Below are 21,019 nucleotides of genomic sequence, written 5' to 3'. Positions count from 1 at the left end.
AGATTTTTTAATTTTCATCTCCGCCAACTGTCGAGAAAGTAGATCACACAAAGGAATGCCGTGCCTTAGGGCTAAGGGGATTCGCTGAGCAAATCGGGAAGAAGAATGAGGGGCAGGGTAGAGGCAGAGACCCTTGGGAGAAATAATTAAGGCTGGCAGGGAAAGGCTGTGTTAATTGAGCTGAGCCGAAGATGAGCATCTGGGGATTCCTTCAAGAGACTGGGATTTCCTGATAAAGTCTTCCTTACATGGTTGCATTAATCTTTGGTCACTATAAGAAAAATGCTTTTTAGAGAAGAAAGGTATCTATGAAAACAGTTACGGCAGAGACAGAGCTGGCTGGTGAACTAAATAGTGACCACAGAGCATAAATAAATAAATAAATAAATAAATAAATAAATAAATAAATAAATAATAAATTAATAATAAATAAATAAATAGATGTGGAACAGAAAGTAGCTTGGCCAAAGCCTGGTTTCCTCATGGTGAAAGGAAACCGGAATGCATTGACTCCTGGTAGGAAGATTGCCAGCTCACGGACAGGATGCTGGGGGTTGTGTGCTGATGTGCTCCATATCTGCCCCACCCTCCAATATTTATGTCACAGGGCTGTCTCTAAATTAATAGACATTTGTTTAATATTTCCATTTGAGCTTGATTATTCTTTTTGTAAGAAGGAAAGGGGGCAGGAAAGGGTCTTAGTGTGCCCTATGTGACTGAGAATGCACAGAGATCCTCCATCCATGCTAATGGGATCTTTTCTCAGTTTTGAAGATTTCTGTTGTGTAATGTACAATACAGGAACACAGCCATGATGTGCACGTAATGTGTGCATGGCCAAATAAATGGCACCAGTGAACTGGCATTTTCCATCACCCAGGTTGAGCCATAGAATTGTACTAGCACCCAGAAACTCCAAGTCTCTTCCTCATCATGGTCCGTTCCCTCTGCCATCCTAGAGGGAACCCTCACATGGTATTGATGATAATCAGCTTCTTGCTCTTCTGTATGGCTTACACCTATATTCTCTGACTCGTTTTTCTACGTCATGTTGGTAAGATTTGAGTAAGTGGTTGCATGTGGCTGTAGCTTGTTCATTTCTATTCCTGCACAATATTTCATTGCAACCACAGATCACAGCTGGCCCATCGTCTCACTGTTGATGGACACTGTTGGTGGCATGAGGCTGATGCAGGGCTGCGATCTTGTTACTTTTTATTTTTATTTGGCTGAGAGTAGAACTCGTGGACTGGAGCATCCTAAGTCTTAGAGATCAAACTCAGGCTTGGTGGCAGGCAGTGTCCTAGAACTGCTGTTGACGTACTTCCTGGTGCATAAATGTCTTCAGGAGGGGACCAGCGTCATCATCGTGAACACATTTTTAAGTGCTAACCGCTTCATTTAGATGTAACGCATGTCCTGTGTAGTCCATTCATCTAAAGGGTACAGTCAAGTGGTACTTGATGTAATCGCAGACTTGTGAAGCCACATCATCCGACAGTGGGAACAGCACACATGCTAGAGGCTTTTTCGTTTGGGTTTTGGTTTGATTGGTTGGTTGGGTTTGGGCTCATTTTTTAAATTTCACTTGTAACGGGCTGAGAACTCAGTGGTGCACAGGGTGGCCAGAGCTGCTGGGGGCCTTTGTATTTTCCCTTTGTTTCTGAGGCAGGAAGGTGTGGAATTTGTAACCTCTATGAATCTGGCCCTAGATGGCCTATGGGTCTCTGACCCGGGCAGTCAAACACAGTGATTTTAGCAGGCATTGGCTGTCTGTCTCTGAAGTGATGCCCTCCCCAACTCCCCATTTGACTTTGGTTAGACTTAGGACTTCAGAAGGATTTTCTAGGAGCCTGTTAGGGGGTGTGAGATGGGAAACCTGGGGTGAGGAGGCTCAGGGACATTGGCACCATCAATTGGGAGAAACCTGTGCTACTTGGTAGTGTGGCTGTGTGATGACCCATGGGGCGGGTGCTGGTAGGGAGTAGGGAGTTTTCCAGCCTGTAGTGGTTTGGCCAGGGCAACCAGAAAAGAAGGCTGAATGGTCCCCAAGAAGGACTGGGAGGAGAAGCTGGGGATGTTTGGACAAGGAGGCCCTTTGAAGTGTTTCTCTTGTGTATCTTCCCTAGCCCAGGCCTGGACCCTCCCCTCCATAAAGCCATCAGCTTCTGGAGCCAGCCTTATCACTGTCCCATCTCTCTAAGTTCTAAGTTCACAGACCTCCTATCTTGAGGTGGAGGAGGATTTATGGGGGGTCTGGGAGGGGGAGGGACATCCCTTAGAGGAGGCCATGAAGTCGGTTAGAAAAGTCGGAGTTGTTAGTGGCCCCGCTAAAGGCCGGATCATTTCCGAGCTGGTTCTACATGACAAAGGCTAAGGAGCAAATCTCTCTTTGATCTGCTCTGCCCCTTGCCGGCCCCACACACCTGCCTGTTGGTGCCCAGCCCCAGCTGAGACCTCAAGCAGGAAAACCAAAAGGGGTGGGGAACAGGCATGTCCCAACTCTGAATCCTGCTCCAACCATCCTCCTCCCTTCGTGGCCCCAGGTCAAACATATTTCCTAGACCGGATGGTCTAAAAAGCATCTGCTGCTGCCCCCTCCCGGAGAGTCTTGAGACCCAGAAGCTCAGCATCGGCATGGTGAGCTGGGACTGCCCGGAGGTGTGTTGTGCCTGCCTGTGCACTCGTGTGGGGTGTGTGCGTGTGTGTGTGTGTGTGTGTGTGTGTGTGTGTGTGTGTGTGTGTGTGTGTGCGCGCGCGCATGTACTGGAAATGAGGAGAACCTAGATGTAGGTGGCATTTGGTCAATTGCTCTAGGATGCCAAAGTTGTATTTTCCAAATGTCCAAGCTTTTCCCGGACTGGCGTGTTTCACCCACGGCAAAGGTGGCAGCATCAGTTCAGCAGGGAGGGGACAGGACCTCCCGGAAGGTTTGAGAGAAGTGGCCCAGAGCTGGTGGTGTTCAAATGCTACTGGACTCACATTCCATGTGGCCCTTCAAAGGCCAAAGTGTTGGGGGAGGAGACTGCTCGCCAAAGCGTGCTCCCGTGAGTCTCCTGCACAGCCTCGGAGTAAAAGGGCATTGATGTTCTCCCGCTATTACTCCTGAAGCGTAAACAAGGATTTGCGTTCAGAAAAACTTCGAGCAGGAAGGGCACAGCCTGTTTAGGTGTAGTCATATCCAATTCTGTAGGTGTTTAACCCTTAACCCCCTGCACAGAAGGGCCTGAGAGAGAGTTACATCTCGGGACTGGAGTGGGTGGTTTTTTTGTTTGTTTTTTAAGTGGGAGCATGCCCTTGTCTCTGTCCTCTTGTCCTGGGCTCTAGAAGGGCAGGTGTGCGTCTTAATTGCTGCACGAGGCACACTCTTCTTGAAACGTCTGTTTTCCATTTGCTTCACAGCTTGTTACAGGAACTGAGTCCTGAGTAGTAGTCCCACAGTGTAATGTCAGGGACTCAAAGGCCTGTGGTGAGCAGATACCCAGTGAGAGGAGGCTGGAAAGGACTGAATTTCTCCAGGGATGGGCGGGGGTGGGGGGGGTGGGGGGGTGGGCAGAATTTGCCTTCAGGTCCCCTCCCACAGCTCATCCTTTGAGCTTTTCTGTACTCCATTCATCTCTCCTGGGCTCCTCATGTCTGTGGTATTTGCATGCTGACTCTCCTTTCCTTCTCTCTCCAGGGAGCTCCGCTTTGGAAGATGTTGGTCCCAGGCACTGGGATGGGCTGAGGTTGACCATGCCCAGCCTGATGGTGATGTTTACAGCAGCTCTGCTCTCCAGCTGGGCCCAGCTACTGACTGACGCCAGCTCCTGGTGGTGAGTGAGAGGACTGAGGGGCTAGCCTTGACTGATGCAGCTCCTGGTGGTGAGTGAGAGGACTGAGGGCTAGCCTTGACTGATGCCAGCTCTTGGTGGTGAGTGAGAGGACTGAGGGGCTAGCCCTTGACTGATGCCAGCTCCTGGTGGTGAGTAAGAGGACTGAGGGCTAACCTGGACTGATGCTAGCTCCTGATGGTGAGTGAGAGGACTGAGGGCTAGCCTGGACTGATGCCAGCTCCTGGTGGTGAGTGAGAGGACTGAGGGGCTAGCCTGGACTGATGCCAGCTCTGATGGTGAGTGAGAGGACTGAGGCTAGCCTGGACTGATGCCAGCTCCTGGTGGTGAGTGAGAGGACTGAGCGGGCTAGCCTGGACTGATGCCAGCTCCTGGTGGTGAGTGAGAGGACTGAGGGCTAGCCTGGACTGATGCCAGCTCCTGGTGGTGAGTGAGAGGACTGAGGGCTAGCCTGGACTGATGCCAGCTCCTGGTGGTGAGTGAGAGGACTAAGGGCTAGCTTGGACAGACCTTGAGGCTTCTTGAATAATCAAGATGTGAAGCAGGGCCCCAAGGGAGTGATCACACCATTATCTGAGAATACCAGGGCCCTCTTCCATCCCAGGAAGGCTGGGGGAGCTCATTTTCTCCCTTAGGCTCTCAGAGGTGAGGTTTTCATGAAAAGAATATAAGCTTTGTTCGTGTGATTTTTTTCCCCCTTAGATCTTGTCTAAAACCTTTTCTGGAGGCCTCCCACCCTGTGAATTGTTATGGTGTTATCTCTCTGTGTGTTTGTTTTTGTTTTGTTTTGCTGGTAGAAGCAGATGTAGTAAAATTCCTACTAGATCAGTCTGAAGGCCAGAAGAGGGCTTTGTAGAAAGAACCAAGTAGGCTCTTATGCATTTTTAAGGCCACTACGTTTGCCAAGTAGACATGTGCCCGACTCATGCCTTTATTCAGCTGGCAAATCCATAAGTCCCTCATCTAATGTAACACTACATTTGTGACATGTGCCAGACGATGAGCAAAAGTCACCCCCAAGCTGATCAGCAGAGGGCTGGGATACACAGAGAGTGGGGAAAGAGAACGATTAGGGTACACGGTCACCTGTGTGACGTGGATTCTGTCTTAAAGGCCTGAGGAGATTTGCATTAAGGGAATAGGTCACCTTCCGGCATGCGCCCCGCACTTGACTAAACTCCTTGTTCTTCCCCCTTCCACGAGGTCTGCTGATGCTCACCCTGTTCTCTCCCTGCCCAGCCCGTTCTGCCTACCCTCATCAGTTCAAATTTTTTGTTGTGTTTTTTGAGACAGGGTCTCACTATGTAGCCGTGGCTGTCCTGGAACTCACTATGCAGACCAGGCTGGCCTCAGACTCACAGAGATCCACCTGCCTCTTGCTGGGATTAAAGGTGTGCACTGCCACACACTACCATCTCTTTATAAAGGTCTCAGCAGCCAACTGTCTGAGGCATACAGTATCTCATATAGCATTTGTGCTTGTGCCTCAGTTTCCCTCGTGTGTTTTTTGAAGGCATGCGCTCTGTGCTGAAGTTCCCTTCCAAATCCTTAGTCCAGAGTATGTTGAAAGCATTGCAGAGAGGATTTTGTGAACGGTGTAGAGCTGCACACAGGTGCATTCACTGCGGGCCTCCCCCCTTTCTGGATTGCTATTGTAGGTCGCTAGCTCTGAACCCAGTGCAGAGACCTGAGATGTTCATCATTGGTGCTCAGCCTGTGTGCAGCCAGCTTCCCGGGCTTTCCCCGGGCCAGAGGAAGCTGTGTCAGTTGTATCAGGAGCACAGGTCCTACATCGGGGAGGGAGCCAAGACGGGCATCCGGGAGTGCCAGCACCAGTTCCGACAGAGGCGATGGAACTGCAGCACTGTGGACGACACTTCTGTCTTCGGCAGAGTCATGCAGATAGGTAAGAGGCCACTTGAGCGTGGCGTGGTCACAGGCTGTGTGTCTTCATGCCTGGGGGCATGCCTCCTCCCCAACGATTGGTGCATTGATAGCATGAATGCAGGCCCTGCTGCATTCTTTCTGGGCTTGGAAGCGTGTTAGAAGGAAGAGGAAAGCCCCAGAGTTATTATAACAATAACTGCATCACCCTGGGTTCCTCTGTGACAGGCTCACCTGGGGCTGTCTGTGACTCACTCTGGAGGGAACAGAACATCTGAGTAAGGAGGGAGTAGGTTAGAGACCTGCCTGCCATGGCTGCCTTTGTCTCAGTGCTAGAAGGGTCTGTTTTAAGAAGTCTACAGAGTCTCGGGGCCGAAAAGTCCCAAAACATCTGAGATTTTCACTTCTTCCACTCGAGCTCTGAGCAGGAGGTGAAAACTTGGTGCCAGATTGGTAACACCTGTCATTAACCAGGCCCAGGTCCAGCCTGGCTTTCTCCTTTGAGACAGGCTGCATGTGAAAGTGGTGAGAGAGGACCACTCACTGCTCAGCATCCCCCTCCCCCGTCCGGCAGCTGGTGAAAGCCTGGCTGTCCTGTTGCCCAAATGGAGGTGTGATTTGAGTCTAATTGTCTTAGGTCCTTTTGAAATGCAATCCTCCCCTCCCTGGCAAGAAATTGAGAAACCAGGCCCTATTCTGTGGGGTCTTATCTCCAGGACCATAAAAGGAAGGTGTTGGTAGTCTTGTCTCTGCATTCTCCCTGGACAGCTCCCTATCACTCTACGCATTCTGGAGTTAGCTGGTGCTGGGGCTTTCCCAAAGTAGGGTCCCAGCAGGATGCTTGGGGGCGCGGGTAGAGCTTTTAAAGTATTCTATCTGGGAGAACCCACTCCCACCCCCCCAACCCCCACTCCCCCACACTCACTCCAGACATCTTCCCAAGCCTCAAAATGAAAGTGAAAATAGAGAAATCTCCTTTGAACTCTGCCTTTGCCTTTGGATTAGCTCTGTCTACATAGAAGGAATGTGCCTGTGTTCTGGGATGACCTCAGGGGCAGTTTTCCAGAAAACTGACTCGGCTTTTAGAGGGATTTACTTACTGATTCTTGAGGAGTCCTCTTGGCACTCAAATCCCTCCCCTTGGCACAGTACCTGACCTGCCTACGCAGCTCTGGGTGAGACTATGAGACAAGGAGTGGCATCCTTGTCCTGCAAACACGAGGACCTGGTTTGATCTCCAGCACCCACATACACGGCATGAGGACCCAAATTCAATCTGCAGTGCTCACATAGAAACATGGGTGCAGCGAGGCATGCTTGTAATCCCAGTGCTGGAGATGCAGATCCCCCGGCCTTGCTGGCAGGCAGCCTAGGCACATCTGTGAGCCCCAGGTCCTAGTGAGAGATCCTGTCTCCGAACACAAGATGGGTGGCTCCTGAGGAACAACGAACAAGGTTGTGAGGCAGTGTGAAGGAGAGCTGCCCTGGGAGAATTCAGAGACAGGACTAACACCTTTTTATTGTCCTGGGAATAAGAGCCAGTAGAATAGGGTCGGATTGGAATGCACTTGTACCCACACCCGTTGCACACACCTGCACATGCACATGGGGTAGGGTGTCGACAGTAGACACTGTGAGTCTGATTGCGTAGTAGGGCCTTGTGCAGGGCAGGCAGACCTTACAAAGGAGCACATCTTGCTTGATCTACTTCAGTTATCAGCAGGAGCACTTTGGTCTGTCTGATTTTCCCTACTCTTTGTTTTGTTTTTGTTTTTCTTTTCCTTCCCCCCCCCCCCCCCCCCCCCCCGTTGTTGTTGTTTGTTTGAGACCGGAGCTCTCTATATGGCCCTGGATGTCCTGGAACTCTCTATGTAGTCCAGGCTGGGCTTGAACTCCCTAGAGATCAGCCCACCTCCAGCCTCCCTAGTGCTGGGATTAAAGGCTTGTGCCACCACACCTCGGCTCTCCCTCTCCTTTCTGTAGCCTCCCCGAAGCTCTCCTTGCCTGAGAAGCTGCCCTTCCTCCTATGCCCCTGGGTAGCTCCCTTCTAGAATCCTGGGAGGTGTCCCTAGGCTCCCTTCTTCTTGAAGCTACAGCAAGAGTCATCACCAGAGGGCAGCAGAGCAGCTCAGAAGAGCAGCCTTGCGTCGGGAGCCTCTGCCCTCTGAGCAGTGGGGCAGATGAGGGCAAGACATTCTGTTTCCCTGGAGCTGGGAGATGTGAGGTCTCTCCGATCGCTCTGTGGCCATGGCTTGCTAGCCTTGTATCTTTGGGATGGTTTGTCTTTACTTTTATCTGTGACTGTTTCATATCTAGATACCTGCCCCCTTCCTCGCAATACACACACACACACACACACACACACACACACACACACACACACACACAGCTTATCTTACCTGCAGTGGGACGCTCTCTTGCAGCAGATTTCTATGCAGTACTCTCTTACCCATGACCCAAGTGCTGCCCCATGCAGTGAACACTGCATACTCTCAGAATCTGGTTATGCCCCTCCAGCAGAGGCAGAATGAGTCCAGTGTGCTGGAGGACACTTTCAGATCCCAAGTCACTAGAACTCAGTTTGTGGCATCTGGTGTATTACATTCAGAGATGGGTCCGTGACTTCAAAAGCCATTTGGAGAGGGCTGATTGGACTCTGGGAAGCATATTTGCTAAAGGAGGGTAAAAGAAATCAGACATCTGTAGCTTGGGAAAGGAACACATAAAAGGCATGTTTCTTGTTTTCAAACACTGGAGAGCTGTCAAATGGATGGGGGATTAGACAGTGCCGCTCCAGCAGGCAGAAATTACAAGGAGGCGTATTTTGGTTTCATATGAGAAGGAACTTTCTAGTGATAGAATCATTTTTAAAGGGAAAGGAAAAAAGATGAATAAGCTGCTTTGAAAGGCCAGCTATTCTTCTGAGGGATGCCTGAAGCTAATGCTTGTGGAGAATGGAAAGGGACCCTGTACTGGGGTGCCTAAGGCTCTATCCTGCTCCAGGTGGTGTGTCAGGGGTTGAGAGCGTTTCTGGAAGACTTCTCAGGCATGGCTCATTCAAAACAGGGCCCAGTCTGCTTTGTTAAGAGCACCATAATGCTCTTCCAGAGGACCCAAGTTCAGTTCCGAGCACCTACATTAGACTGCTCATAACTGCCTATGACTCCAGCTCCAGGGGATCCAGCACCCTCTCCTGGCCTCCACAGGTACTGCACTCATGTGCACATTTCCTTACGAAGACGAACACACATATACAATATAAAAATAAAACAGTTTTGTTTGTAAAGAACTTCTTGGACTATCTCAGCATTCACCACCACAGTCAGCACTGGGGCAAGTGTCAGTCACAAGTGGAGCCTTCTACCATTAGGTGGATGTTGCAAGGGGTGTACCTGTTTACAAATGACCAGAGCTGATCATGGTTAATTGTGAAAAACTGATTCACTCAGTGTGATCTGATTCCTGACATCACTGTGTAGTGCCAAGGTAATTGAGAAGTAGGGATCACTCCAGACCTTTCCTCTAAGATTCATTTTATTGTTTATTTATACGTACATATGTGTGCCTAAGTATGTGTATGAAGAAGCCAGAGGAGGGCATTGGATCCTCTGGAACTGGGGTTACAGGGGCCCGTGAGCCACCTGACATGGGTGCTGGGAACTAAACTCCAGCCTTCTGCAAGAGCAGCAAATATTCTTAGCCATGGAGCCATCTCCCTAGCCTTCATACCTTTTTTAAAAAATACTTTCTTTTTTTAACTATTTACTTATTTTCATTTTGTGTGCATTGCTGTTTTGCCCATGTGTATGTCTGTGTGATGGTGTCTTCTGAGCTGCTATGTGGGTGCTGGGATTTGAACCTGGGTCCTCCAGAAGATCAGCCAGTGCACTTAACCGCCAAGCCATCTCTCCAGCCTGCCTTCATACCTTTTAATTGATTACAGGCTTCTGCCTCTTCACTCTCCAGGACAGGACTGTGGTGTCTCCTTCCCGTTGTGGAGGCTTGGGGGAGTCACAGAGGGAGAACATTCTACCTGGTACAATATCAAGTCCAGGAGGAGTCTGTGACCTGCCAAGAACCTCCTCTCTCACTATCCCACACAAGTGTCCTTGGTTATTTGTTAAAACAGCTTTAAGGGGATGTCATTCATGTCATATACAGTTCACCATTTAAAGGTGTACCGTTTAGTGGTCTTCAGTGTATTTACAAAATGTTCAATTGTAACCACTAATTCCAGAGCGTTTGTATCGTCCCTTAACTGTCACTGTCTAACCCCCACCCCCAGCCCTAGGCTACAGCTAATCACTGTGGATTTTTCCCATTCTGGACATCCCCATAAATAGGATCAAACAATACATGACCTCTTCACTTGATGCAATTATTTAAAGGTTTATCCATGTCGTGGCATATGTTGGTACTTCATTCCCATTAATATTTTACTGTATGGCTAATGGCACATTGTCCTTATCCATCCATTGATGATAATTGGGTTCTCTTCCTCGTCCTCCTCCTCCTCCTCCTCCTCTTCTTCTTCTTCTTCTTTTTGTGTGTGTGATCATTATGAATCATGCTGCAATGAGGATCCATGGGGAAACATTTGGACACACATCTTTGTTTCCGTTGGGCATATTTTTAGGAATGAAATTGCGGGGTCATCTGGGAACTCTGCCAACCCCTTCAGTTGCTGCTAGGCTGATTTCCAAAGCATCTGCACCCAATAACACTCTAATCCACAGTGCAACAGAGCTTGCACCGTGGGAGGTTGTTTGTTTGTTTGCTGTTATTGTTGTTTTTCCAGACAGGGTCTCACTATGTAGCTCTGGCTGTCCTGGAACTCACTGTGTAGACCTGAAACTCACCTGCCTCTGCTTCTTCCTAAGTGCTGGGATCAAAGGCATGCACCACCGCCGCCCGGCCCTGATGCTCTTGAATTGAGAGACATCGTGAGGCCCAGGGAAAATGTAGGACTATTCTCTAGTTCACTTTCTGTGCCTGGCCTCTGCCAGGGTCCCACTAGACAGGGACAGCCATGAAGAGGACAGACACACAGATGTGTAGCTTGTGGGTGGCAGAGAAATGGTGTCTGAAGGAGAAGCCATTCTTACTTGGGTGCGGGCTTGTTCTGTTAATCTCCTAATTTCTTCTTCAGTCTCATCCTGATAGCCCCAAATGGTCCATAAGTTGCAGGAAGCCCACCCTCCCTCTCCTTACAGCTCCTCCAAGGAGTGGCTGTAGGGTCCTAAAAAGTACGATGGATTGAGTGTTGACCAGGCCTGGGGGGTGTCTGAGTAGAGCTGGGGCCAAGAGGCAGAAGTCGAAATGGGCCAAGGTCAGCCCATTGCAAAGAGTGTCTAACCCTCCGTGCTGTGGGAAGGGCAGGCATTCCCCTGGGACACTGGTTCCCACAGGGCAAGCCTGAGCCAAGCAGAGGGAAGGAGAGGCCGTCGTCAGCAGAGGAGAGTGACCTGCTTCTGTTGTCCTTTGCTGCAGGTAGCCGGGAGACGGCCTTCACCTATGCAGTGAGTGCTGCTGGTGTGGTGAATGCCATCAGCCGCGCCTGCCGAGAGGGTGAGCTGTCCACCTGTGGCTGCAGCCGGACTGCCAGGCCCAAGGACCTGCCACGAGACTGGCTGTGGGGTGGCTGTGGGGACAATGTGGAGTACGGCTACCGCTTTGCCAAAGAGTTTGTGGATGCCCGAGAGCGTGAGAAGAACTTCGCCAAGGGATCAGAGGAGCAAGGCCGAGCCCTCATGAACCTGCAGAACAACGAGGCTGGCCGCCGGGTAAGCCATGTTGTCCTCACTGCCGAGGAGCCAAGGGTGTGGACCTGCACCCTTGTCCCTGAGCTGGCCCCACTTCTAGTGTAGTTGTCTGTCTTTCTTTCTTCCTTCCTTCCTTCCTTCCTTCCTTCCTTCCTTCCTTCCTTCCTTCCTTTCCTTTCTTTCTTTTTTATTTTTCAAGACAGGGTTTCTCTGTGTAACAGCCCTGCTGAACTGGAACTCACTCTGCAGACCATGTTGGCCTCGAACTCACTTATATCTGCCTGCCTCTGCAAGTGTTGGGATTAAAGACGTGCGCCACCACCGCCCAGCTATTGTCTTTCTTTTTAGGGATGTGGAGTAGTTTTTTGTTTGTTGGTTGGTGGTGGTTTGTTTTGGGATAGGATCTCACTCTGTAGCTCTGGCTCGAATGCACAATGTAGACCAGGCTGGCCTGAAACTCAAGAGATCCACCTGCCTCTGGCTCCTGAGTACTGGCCTTTTGTTTTGTTTTTGTTTGATTGTCTGGTTGGTTGGTTGGTTGAGTTTTTGAGACAGGGTTTCTCTGTGTAGCTCTGGCTGTCTTGGAACTTGCTCTGTAGATCAGGCTGGCCTTGAACTCGGAGATCCACCTGTCTTTGCCTTTCAAGTACTCGGATTAAAGGCATAGGCCACCTCCAACCAGCTTGTATTTGTTTTTTTAAAACAAGGTCTTACTTGTTGCCCAGGCTGACTTCAAACTCCTGGGCTCACGACATCCTCCTTCCTCAACCTCCCACGGGCTGGGACATCATACTCCTGGCTCCTGACTGTCCTTTTTCTAACTGTATCACTTCAGAGGGACATCGGTCCCTCCAGGACTGAGGTGCAGTGTTTGCTCTTGACCAGCCCTCCTCATGATGATCGGATGTTTAGGCCATTAACCCTAGCCCGGGAGAACGGTCTGTTACAGCATCAGGTGAGCCTGGGTCTGACTCTGAAGAGCTGCTGTGAGCAGATACAGAGCCCCGGCCCAGACACACTCGGGTAATGGCGGATGCACTCTGTATGGGCGGTTTTAGGCTGGAGTGGGAGTGAGGAAACACAACTGTAGCTTGAGTTTTCCTGCCTGGCCCACAGTCAGGGCAAATCTCTCTCACCTGCCAGTTCCACAGCCACTCAGACCCGACCAAGTAAACACAGAGACTTATATTGGTTACAAACTGTATGGCCGTGGCAGGCTTCTTGCTAACTGTTTTTACAGCTTAAATTAATCCATTTCTATCATATCAATCTATACCTTGCCACATGGCTCGTGGCTTACCGGCATCTTCACATGCTGTTTGTCATCGTGGCGGCTGGCAGTGTCTCTCTGACTCAGCCTTCCACTTCCCAGCTTTATTCTCCTCCTTGCCCCGCCTACACTTCCTGCCTAGCCAACGGCCAATCAGTGTTTTATTGATTAATCAGCAACACATTTGCCATACATCACACAGCACACAACTGTCTTCTAAGCTTTGGGTTTAGTAGAAGATAAACCGCGGGTGACTTGTCACAGCAGCACATGCCCGGTTGTCATCATTCCCTGACCTCTTCCATTGTCCCCACGACCTCTGGGGACAGCACAATGGCAGTTCTACCCTTTACTCCTTACAGCTTCCTCAGATGGCGTCTCTGAGCATGGCTGCCCTGCTGTGGCCCATTACAAGTCTCTTCAGCTCTTGAATGCCCACTTTCTATCCTCTTTCAAGGTCGGACATCTATAATCCCAGGTACAAAGGAGGCTGAGGCAGGAGGATTACTTGAGCCTAGTTCAGGGCCAGGCTGAGTGTGACCCTACCTCAAAAACAAAACAAAATAGGTCTGAGCTCAAAGGCCACCCAGACCTTAAAGTCTTTCCCACTCCCTATAGGCCTCTTGCGCCTGAACCTGAGTGGAGCATGCTACGCTTTTCTTCAGGTATCTCTCACCCTCCTTTTCTCTGGTGAAGGTCGGTTACCCTGGCTGTGGTTCTTTGTAACACCCTTTGCCTGGCTTTGCACGGTCCGGCACATGAGTACGAGAGCAGTTTCTGTGTTGTCTCCTAGTGGGTCAGGGAGAGGTCTGCTTCACAGAACGAGGGAGGGGCTGTGTGGCAGCCCTGCTTTGAGCTCCTATCTGGCACTGTGGCAACGTCAGCAGGCAGGCAGCATTCCGACTGGACTGAAGGTGGAGGGAGACGTGGTCTCCCTCCCTTCGCTTCCCAGTTTGACCCTACTTTGGCTGGCCCCTCGTTGTTTTACTGCCCTTAATCATTTGTTTGCCCTGGCCCCTTCTCTGCGGCCTTCCTCTGTCTGTCTGGCCCTTTGATGACCTCTTTTCCTGCCTTGCTCTGTCTGGCTCCCAGGCGTTAGCTCCTTCCCCAGAACTGCACACCTCTTCCTCAGCCCTTTGTCTCTCCCTCTGCCACAGACCGCTCCAGGGTGGGAATACTTGTCCCTCTATTTTTTTTTTTTTAATCACTGTCCAAGGAACTCCAGCTGTCAATCACCACCTGGGACAGCGGTATGTTTAGCTCCCACCTCCTCATACCCACAGGAAGTTCTCCAGGGAGCATTGCACAGTGGCAGCGTTGAAAAGAGCCCAGACTAGTACTTTAAGAGCAAAATAAGCAAGAACAGCAACAGACTATCTGCCATCTGCCATCTTGCCCACCAGCAGAAGTCCCATGTGCTTTGGCAGAATCCTCTCTGGGCCCATAAGCAACTCTGGCAGCTTCCTCTGGACAGAGGGGCAAGACCAGCAAGCTGGTACTGCTCAACCACACAAGGATATCGATGCAGATAAAAAGGCCTGCCAGGAGGTGGTGGCACAGGCCTTTAATCCCAGCACTCAAAAGAGAGAGGCAGATGGATCTCTGAGTTCGAGGCCGGCCTGGTGTACAGAGCGAGTTCCAGGACAGCCAGAGCTACACAGTGAAACTCTATCTCAAAAAAAAAAGCACTCAGGGAGGGTGGAAGCCTGTGTCTAACACTGGTACATACTCGTCGTACCAAGTATGGTACTATATAAGATAAATGTGGCCTGGGACTTCAATATTTGGGGGAGGAGGGGCAAAAAACCCCCAAAAGCAAAAAAGCAAAAATGAAAACAACACTTACCTGAGACAGGGTTTCACTGTGTAGCCCTAGCAAGTCTGGAACTGGTTATGTTGCAGGCTGGCCTTGAACCCACAGCGGTCATCCTGCCTCTGCTTTTCCAGTACTAGGATAATAGGCATTAGCCACCAAGCTCAGATCTTTAAAAAAAAAAAAAAATTGGGAAGGGGTATTAAGAATGACACAGGTCTCTTTATGTAGCCAGGCTAGCCACAAACTCATGGCAGTCCTCCTCCTTTAGCCTCCCAGAGTGCTGGGATTACAGGTGTGACTACCACACTACTAACTGGGACTGAAACTTTTTTTTTTTTTTTTTTTTTGGTTTTTCGAGACAGAGTTTCTCTGTGTAGCTTTGCGCCTTTCCTGGAACTCGCTTTGGAGACCAGGCTGGCCTTGAACTCACAGAGATCCGCCTGGCTCTGCCTCCCGAGTGCTGGGATTAAAGGCGTGCGCCACCACCGCCCGGCAACTTTTTTTAAAATAGCATTTTGTCACCTTTTGTGGCTCTGGGGATCAAACTGAGGGTCTTACACATGCTAGGCAAATGTTCTAGCCTGAACTACAGCCCCAGCCCCATACTGTATTAGTGTTCTTAGTAAGCAGGAAGGGCCTCACATTAACATTCCGTTCTCTTTCTTCGCAGAAATATCCATAATAAAACACACAAAAAGGAACAAATACTACAATTTCTGCAGTGTTCTCAACTAGGGCAAGGACAGGGTGGATTTCTAAATAGTGAAGGGAAACAGCATTTTTCCTTAGACTTGTGTGAGGATCCTGTCCGTATCTGTGAGCTGGTTCCTCCCCCCCCTGTCCCCCAGTGTTTATTCCCGTTACAGACATTTATCCTGTCCCCTGGTGGCTCAGCAGCCACTATGTGCACAGCCACAGACCCTTAACACTTCCCTTTCCACATCACCAGATGCTGCTGCTTCCGTAAGCCAAGGGCCATTTCTAGAGAGAGGCAGGCTAGAACCCAGGCCTGTGACTTAGGCCAGAAGCTGACTGCAAAGACTCTCTGTGAAGTTCCTGGTGAGAGTGGAGAGGGGAGCTGGGGGCAGGTTGTCCTTGGTAGTTGTCAGGCTAAGTGTTGGTGCCTTTAACCTTGGGGGAAGGCCTCCCTCCCTTTCCTGTGCTAAGCTAACTTAGGCTACCAGGTTGGAATTCAGAAGTGATTGTGCTAGCTCCCTTCTGCATGGGCCCGATGGGTTCCCATGACTCTCTAGAGATTGTTTCTCCACTGAAAAGTCCAGGGAATAATTCCCCAGTAAGCAAACAACCTTTTCAACAGTCCAAGAGCTGCTGGTGGCTGCTGTTTCTGGCACCTGTGGCAGTCTCTTCTCAGCGTTGAATAAAGACACGATCCGGGAACTCTTGAAAAGAAATCTAAGGGAAACCCTGGAGAAATGAGTCCCGACTCTGTTGGGGACAACAGCTGTGGCCAGGAAATGTTCTGAGGCAGAGATACATTTTTTATCCTGCCTTCTGTACCATGGGACAGTTGCCAAGGCTGATACATCAGTGTTCTTTTGTTGAAAAGTACTTAGTGACCAGCTCTGTGCTCTACTCTGCTTTATAAATTTGATTTTGAAGCAGCCCAAGTTCAAGTCCACTCCACAATGTTAAGATTCAGTGACTTCCCAAGTCAGTTTGTTCTGGAACAAATGCTCCTATGGGTGGACTCACCACCCTCCTCACTGGCATAGGCTTTACCTTACCCCGTACTCCCAGCCTCCCCCAGCTGAGTGTGAGGGGTGGGGTGGGTGGTTCCGTTGACAGATGTGGTGGCTCCTAGGAAGTTTCTGCTAACCAAATGTCAACCCTAGGACGGAAACCATTCAGTTTGGGAGGAATTTGGTAGGGCCTGGGAGGACTTTGGGCTAACCCAGGCCATGACAGCATGTGCAAAAAACGAATCCTTTCTTTTCCGACGCGTGCTCCATATTGTGCAAAAGCTAGACATGTTTTGTTGGGTTTTATCTGTTTGAAAATTGGATCAACAGAGAAAAATTTGAGCCAGGAGCAACGGCTCACATCTGTAGTTCCAGCTGTTCGGGAGACTGTGGCAAGATCACTTGAGCCCCAAAGTTTGAGAGCAGCCTGCACGACATAAGAGGATTCCATTTAAAGAAAATGGCGGATGGGGGGGGGAGGTGGGCGAGATGTAACTCAGTGGGTGGAGCGATTGCCTACTGAGCATAAGGACCTGGGGTTGATCCCCAGCACTATATCAACTGGTGAGGGTGACACCTACACCCTCAACACTACAGCCTACAGTCTCAACACTCAGGAGCTAGAAGCGCAAGGATCAGACGTTCAAGGATCAGGGAGATGGTTCAGTGGGTAGAACCAATTGCTACCCAAGTCCAGTAAACCCACTAGGGTCTCCAGAACCTATAAAAGCTCCATGCAGTAATGCACATCTGTAACCTCAGCACTTCTGCAGCAAGGTGGGAAACAAAGCCTGGAATCACCCTTCAGTCTGTGGGCCAGCTAGCCTGGAGCATGTGGTGAAGCAGCAGAGATCAGAGGGGCCAGCAAGGCGGCTCAGTAGGCACAGCACCCGAGTGTGAGCCTTGGAACCCACGGAAAGGTGGAAGGAGAGAACTAAATCTTCAGAGCTGTCCTCTGACCTTTGCGTGCACAGGAATAATATCATGAGAGAATGAGACAAGAGAGATCCTGCCTCAAAACAAGGTAGAAGTCAAGAACTGACTACTCAAAAGTCCTCTGGTGTCCATGGGAGCACCGTGGCACGTGTTCACCCAATGTCTCTGTCTCTGTCTGTCTCTGTCTCTCTCTCTGTCTCTGTCTCTCTCTCTCTCACTCTCTCTCTCTCTCTCTCACACACACACACTTTAAAAAAGATTTTTTTTTTTTTTGAAGATGGATATTTGGGAGTACTGTAGGAGTTGGTTCTCTCCTTCTACCTTGTAAGCTCCAGGGATCAAACTCAGGTTGTCAGGCTTGGCAGCAAGGCTCTTCTCCTGCTGAGTCCACTGGCCCACCTCTCCACCTACTTAACCTTGTCTGTGAAGGAAGGCTTCTCCCTCTTACTCCTCTTTCTCCTCCCCCAGGCTGTGTATAAGATGGCTGATGTCGCCTGCAAGTGTCATGGAGTCTCCGGGTCCTGCAGCCTCAAGACCTGCTGGCTTCAGCTGGCTGAGTTCCGCAAGGTGGGGGACCGGTTGAAGGAGAAGTACGACAGCGCCGCGGCCATGCGCATCACCCGCCAGGGCAAGCTGGAGCTGGCTAACAGCCGCTTCAACCAGCCCACGCCGGAGGACCTGGTGTACGTGGACCCCAGCCCTGACTACTGCCTGCGCAACGAGACCACGGGCTCGCTGGGCACCCGGGGCCGCCTCTGCAACAAGACCTCGGAGGGCATGGATGGCTGCGAGCTCATGTGCTGTGGCCGCGGCTATGACCGCTTCAAGAGCGTCCAGGTGGAGCGCTGCCACTGCAGGTTCCACTGGTGCTGCTTCGTCCGGTGCAAAAAATGCACTGAGATTGTGGACCAGTATGTCTGTAAGTGACGGCGCCCATGCCTCCAGCCCACTCCTCTCTGCCTCACAGAAGTCTATATTATATAAATCTATCTAAATATATTTTATATTTGTACAAATGACTGGATGGGTGATACGTACGCGAGAGAGGAAAATGGAGAGGAAGAACTGAAGAGACGCTGGCCCTCTGTGAGGACTGGGCTTTGCTGGTCATCTCTAGCTGGTGGGAGCGAAATGGGCTTTTCCCTGCTTTCTGGCCAGAGCTCTCAGGACACAGGGGCTTGAGAGTGTCTGTGCGCCATAGCCTCTGGGGAAGAGGCGGTGATTAGTTGAAGGAGATGGGCTTGTTTCAAACCTGCAGTCCTTTGGGGAAGATGAGTACCTGTGACCCTGGCCAGGAGACCCAGGGGCCCTGTGGAAGGCGGAGGCCTGACTACCCCGATGGTGGCCCAGGTCTTCCCCAGCATGGAGACAGCTTTAGCAAGGGTCCCAGTCCTTGCTGCTTTTCCCATCTGAGTACACAGAGTTGCAGGAAAGGAAAGCTCCTTCCCCGGTACTGGGGAGAGGTCTCAAGTCACTCTGGCTGGTGACTGTAAGGGACCTGTGCCTCCCTGGACTCTGGATCTGTGTTCTGATGAGAATGTCACCAGCTCCGGCCACAAGCTCCTAGGCCAAGAGAAAGAAGGTCACTTATCCGGCCACACCAGGGAAGACATGAAGCAAACCTGGGTTTTGACTGGGGATGAAGCCCTTGTTGTACTGCCTGCTTGCACGGGGCAGGAAGCTGTTGTTGCTGCTGCTGTCGCTTCCTCTGTCAGGGAGGCCTCACGAACAACAGGGCATGCTGGCAGGTCAGCCCTGCTGCCTTGTGTGTCCCTCATCTCTGCCCAGATGTACAGTGTTCCTCTGACATTAAATATCTTCTACTGAGGCTTCTCTCCCTCTCCTTATTTGGGCACACAATTATCTCTCATGATTCTCATTTGATATTTTACTTATTTTTTGGTGCTAAGGATGAAACTCAGGATATCCTGATGTTACAGGGTTTGTAGTCCCTGGGGGAGGACCGTAGACTCAATCTAATTATAATTAAAGATTTATTTATTAGCTGTTAGCAGGACGAACAGTCTCTGAGCCAAATTTGAGATTGCCGTGAGAAGGGAAACAAGGGGAGGATTTTTAAAGGGGAAAACCACAAGAAGACTTTTCAATATCTAAGCAAGCAAGCAAAAACTGATCGGTTCTGCCAAGTTAAGTGACCCCAAACAGTCTTTGGGTATCTACGTAAGCAAGTTACAGAAGCTAGAAAGACATTTAGTCATATCAGAATTAAGTAGGGAGTCATGGCTGTACATTTTTTGCTAGAGATCACTGAGTCAAGGTTATTGGGAAATTATCTTCCAGGGACTGGAGTCAGAGACAAATGGCTGGTGGACACCAAGATGGACAGCCCGCATTTTGAGTAATCCTTTTTGTAACTCTCTGATTTTAACAGGTACTTGTAGTACTGAAGGAGCGTGGAGGCCAGCATGCACTTTGGTATGCTCGTAGGTGCCATAGATAGCCATTTGTCATTTTTAACAGTGACAGGAAAATGGCTTCTTTGGTAGAAGGGAACTAGTTTCTTTGGATCTAACATTCTAGCCTTTTGTTAATGATAAGGGGCACCATCGTCTCTTCTGTAACTGCTTCTCAGCTGAAATAGGACATTGTTGTTAGGGCCCAGGAAGGCTGGAATGCCAGTCAAAGGCCAGGAAGGGACAAATTACATCTGGTTTGCTGTCCAGGTTCTGTGGCCCACCTGGGGCTAGTGAAGTTCAGGTAGCTTTGAAGCAGTCTGGAATGCTGGTCCAAAGCTGGGGCTCAAGCTGGTAGGAAATTTTGTCAGAAGCATCTGGTTTACATTAGCTTTCAGTCCAGGGCCTGCTAGTTTCAAAGGACCACCTGAGGCTGGTGTGTTTGGAGCAGTTTGTAGTCTTTAGTTAATTGGAAATCTAGACTAGAAACAGAAGGTAAAGTTAAGGAGCTTAGGGGAAAATCTTAACTCCACTGATTAATGTAAAAACCTTGAACTTTTGAAGTCTTAATATAATAATAGCATAGCGAGAGGGAAAGAAATCTGAAACATTTTTCATTGTTTTATGTGTACCTTGAATCATTCTCTTAGGCCTTTGTAACTTGCATTTACATACCTTAAATCACTTTCTCAGACCCTCACAACTTACTTAAGCTTTCATATGCTCAGGCCTTTATATATTTTAAATTACTTTCTTAGATCCTCTATAACTTATTTTCTATAAGCTTTTCTATCCTTAGACCTTTACAGCTTGCATCCTAAATCTTTTCCTAGACCTTTATAAATGACATTTTTTTCCTAACTATTTACCATGCTACGTAGGCGGTTGATTACTGAGAGCAGTCATTGCTACAGTGAGCCATCAATATCATCAGAGATCTCAGAAAGATAAATCTGAGCAGGACGTATAATCCAGTTGGCTTCTGTATCAATTAAAATGACAGACCTTTCCTAAGTGGTTCCCTAGGCTCCTTCATGGTGGCCTTGGGGGCGGAGGTCATTGGTCTTCGGCAGTGACACAGGACAGCATTAAGCCTCTCGTTGCCACACAGGGCAGCTTTAGCCTTTAGCTGCCAGACACAGAAGACCTAAGATTTTGTGGATGAAGAGCTTGAGAGACTGGCTACCTTGGGAAGCAAAGAGAGACAGTTCTTCTGTGTCCTGCTTGTCCACAGTTTGGGTAGGGTCCTGATGGCAGGTGAGGCATATGGCAGTTCTTTGCCAGCAGTTAGCATTACCATAATTAAAGGGGAGTCATTTGTGCCCTGTTGTCTTATTTGGAGGAGACCGTAGGGTTGCTTCTAGGAGCTGGCAGCTAGCAGTTTTCTCTATCATGGGAAGCTTT

The 21,019-nt window shown here is 49.8% G+C and overlaps 1 protein-coding gene across 1 annotated transcript; it reads left to right on the top strand.

Annotated features, from left to right (window-relative positions):
* The first annotated feature begins 3,686 nt into the window (after nt 1-3,686).
* Wnt5b (Wnt family member 5B) lies at nt 3,687-19,029 on the top strand. The gene is made up of 4 exons (XM_059256865.1): nt 3,687-3,815; nt 5,492-5,739; nt 11,208-11,500; nt 17,670-19,029. Exons 1-4 carry the CDS (start codon nt 3,736-3,738, stop codon nt 18,126-18,128), a joined length of 1,080 nt encoding a protein of 359 aa, XP_059112848.1. The 5' UTR covers nt 3,687-3,735; the 3' UTR covers nt 18,129-19,029.
* The last annotated feature ends 1,990 nt before the right edge of the window (nt 19,030-21,019 follow it).

This window comes from Peromyscus eremicus, chromosome 3 (genome assembly GCF_949786415.1).
Source record: "Peromyscus eremicus chromosome 3, PerEre_H2_v1, whole genome shotgun sequence".
Taxonomy (NCBI): Eukaryota; Metazoa; Chordata; class Mammalia; order Rodentia; family Cricetidae; genus Peromyscus; species Peromyscus eremicus.
The sequence above is the reverse complement of the archived record's forward strand: the minus strand, read 5'-3'. Positions and strand labels throughout refer to the sequence as shown.

Excerpts from the sequence above, each read along its gene's own strand:
- Wnt5b (XM_059256865.1), top strand. The coding sequence starts at position 3,736 with ATGCCCAGCCTGATGGTGATGTTTACAGCAGCTCTGCTCTCCAGCTGG. Across the intron at positions 3,816-5,491 it reads ACTGACGCCAGCTCCTGGTG|GTCGCTAGCTCTGAACCCAG; the intron begins GTGAGTGAGAGG and ends TTGCTATTGTAG. Across the intron at positions 11,501-17,669 it reads ACAACGAGGCTGGCCGCCGG|GCTGTGTATAAGATGGCTGA; the intron begins GTAAGCCATGTT and ends CTCCTCCCCCAG.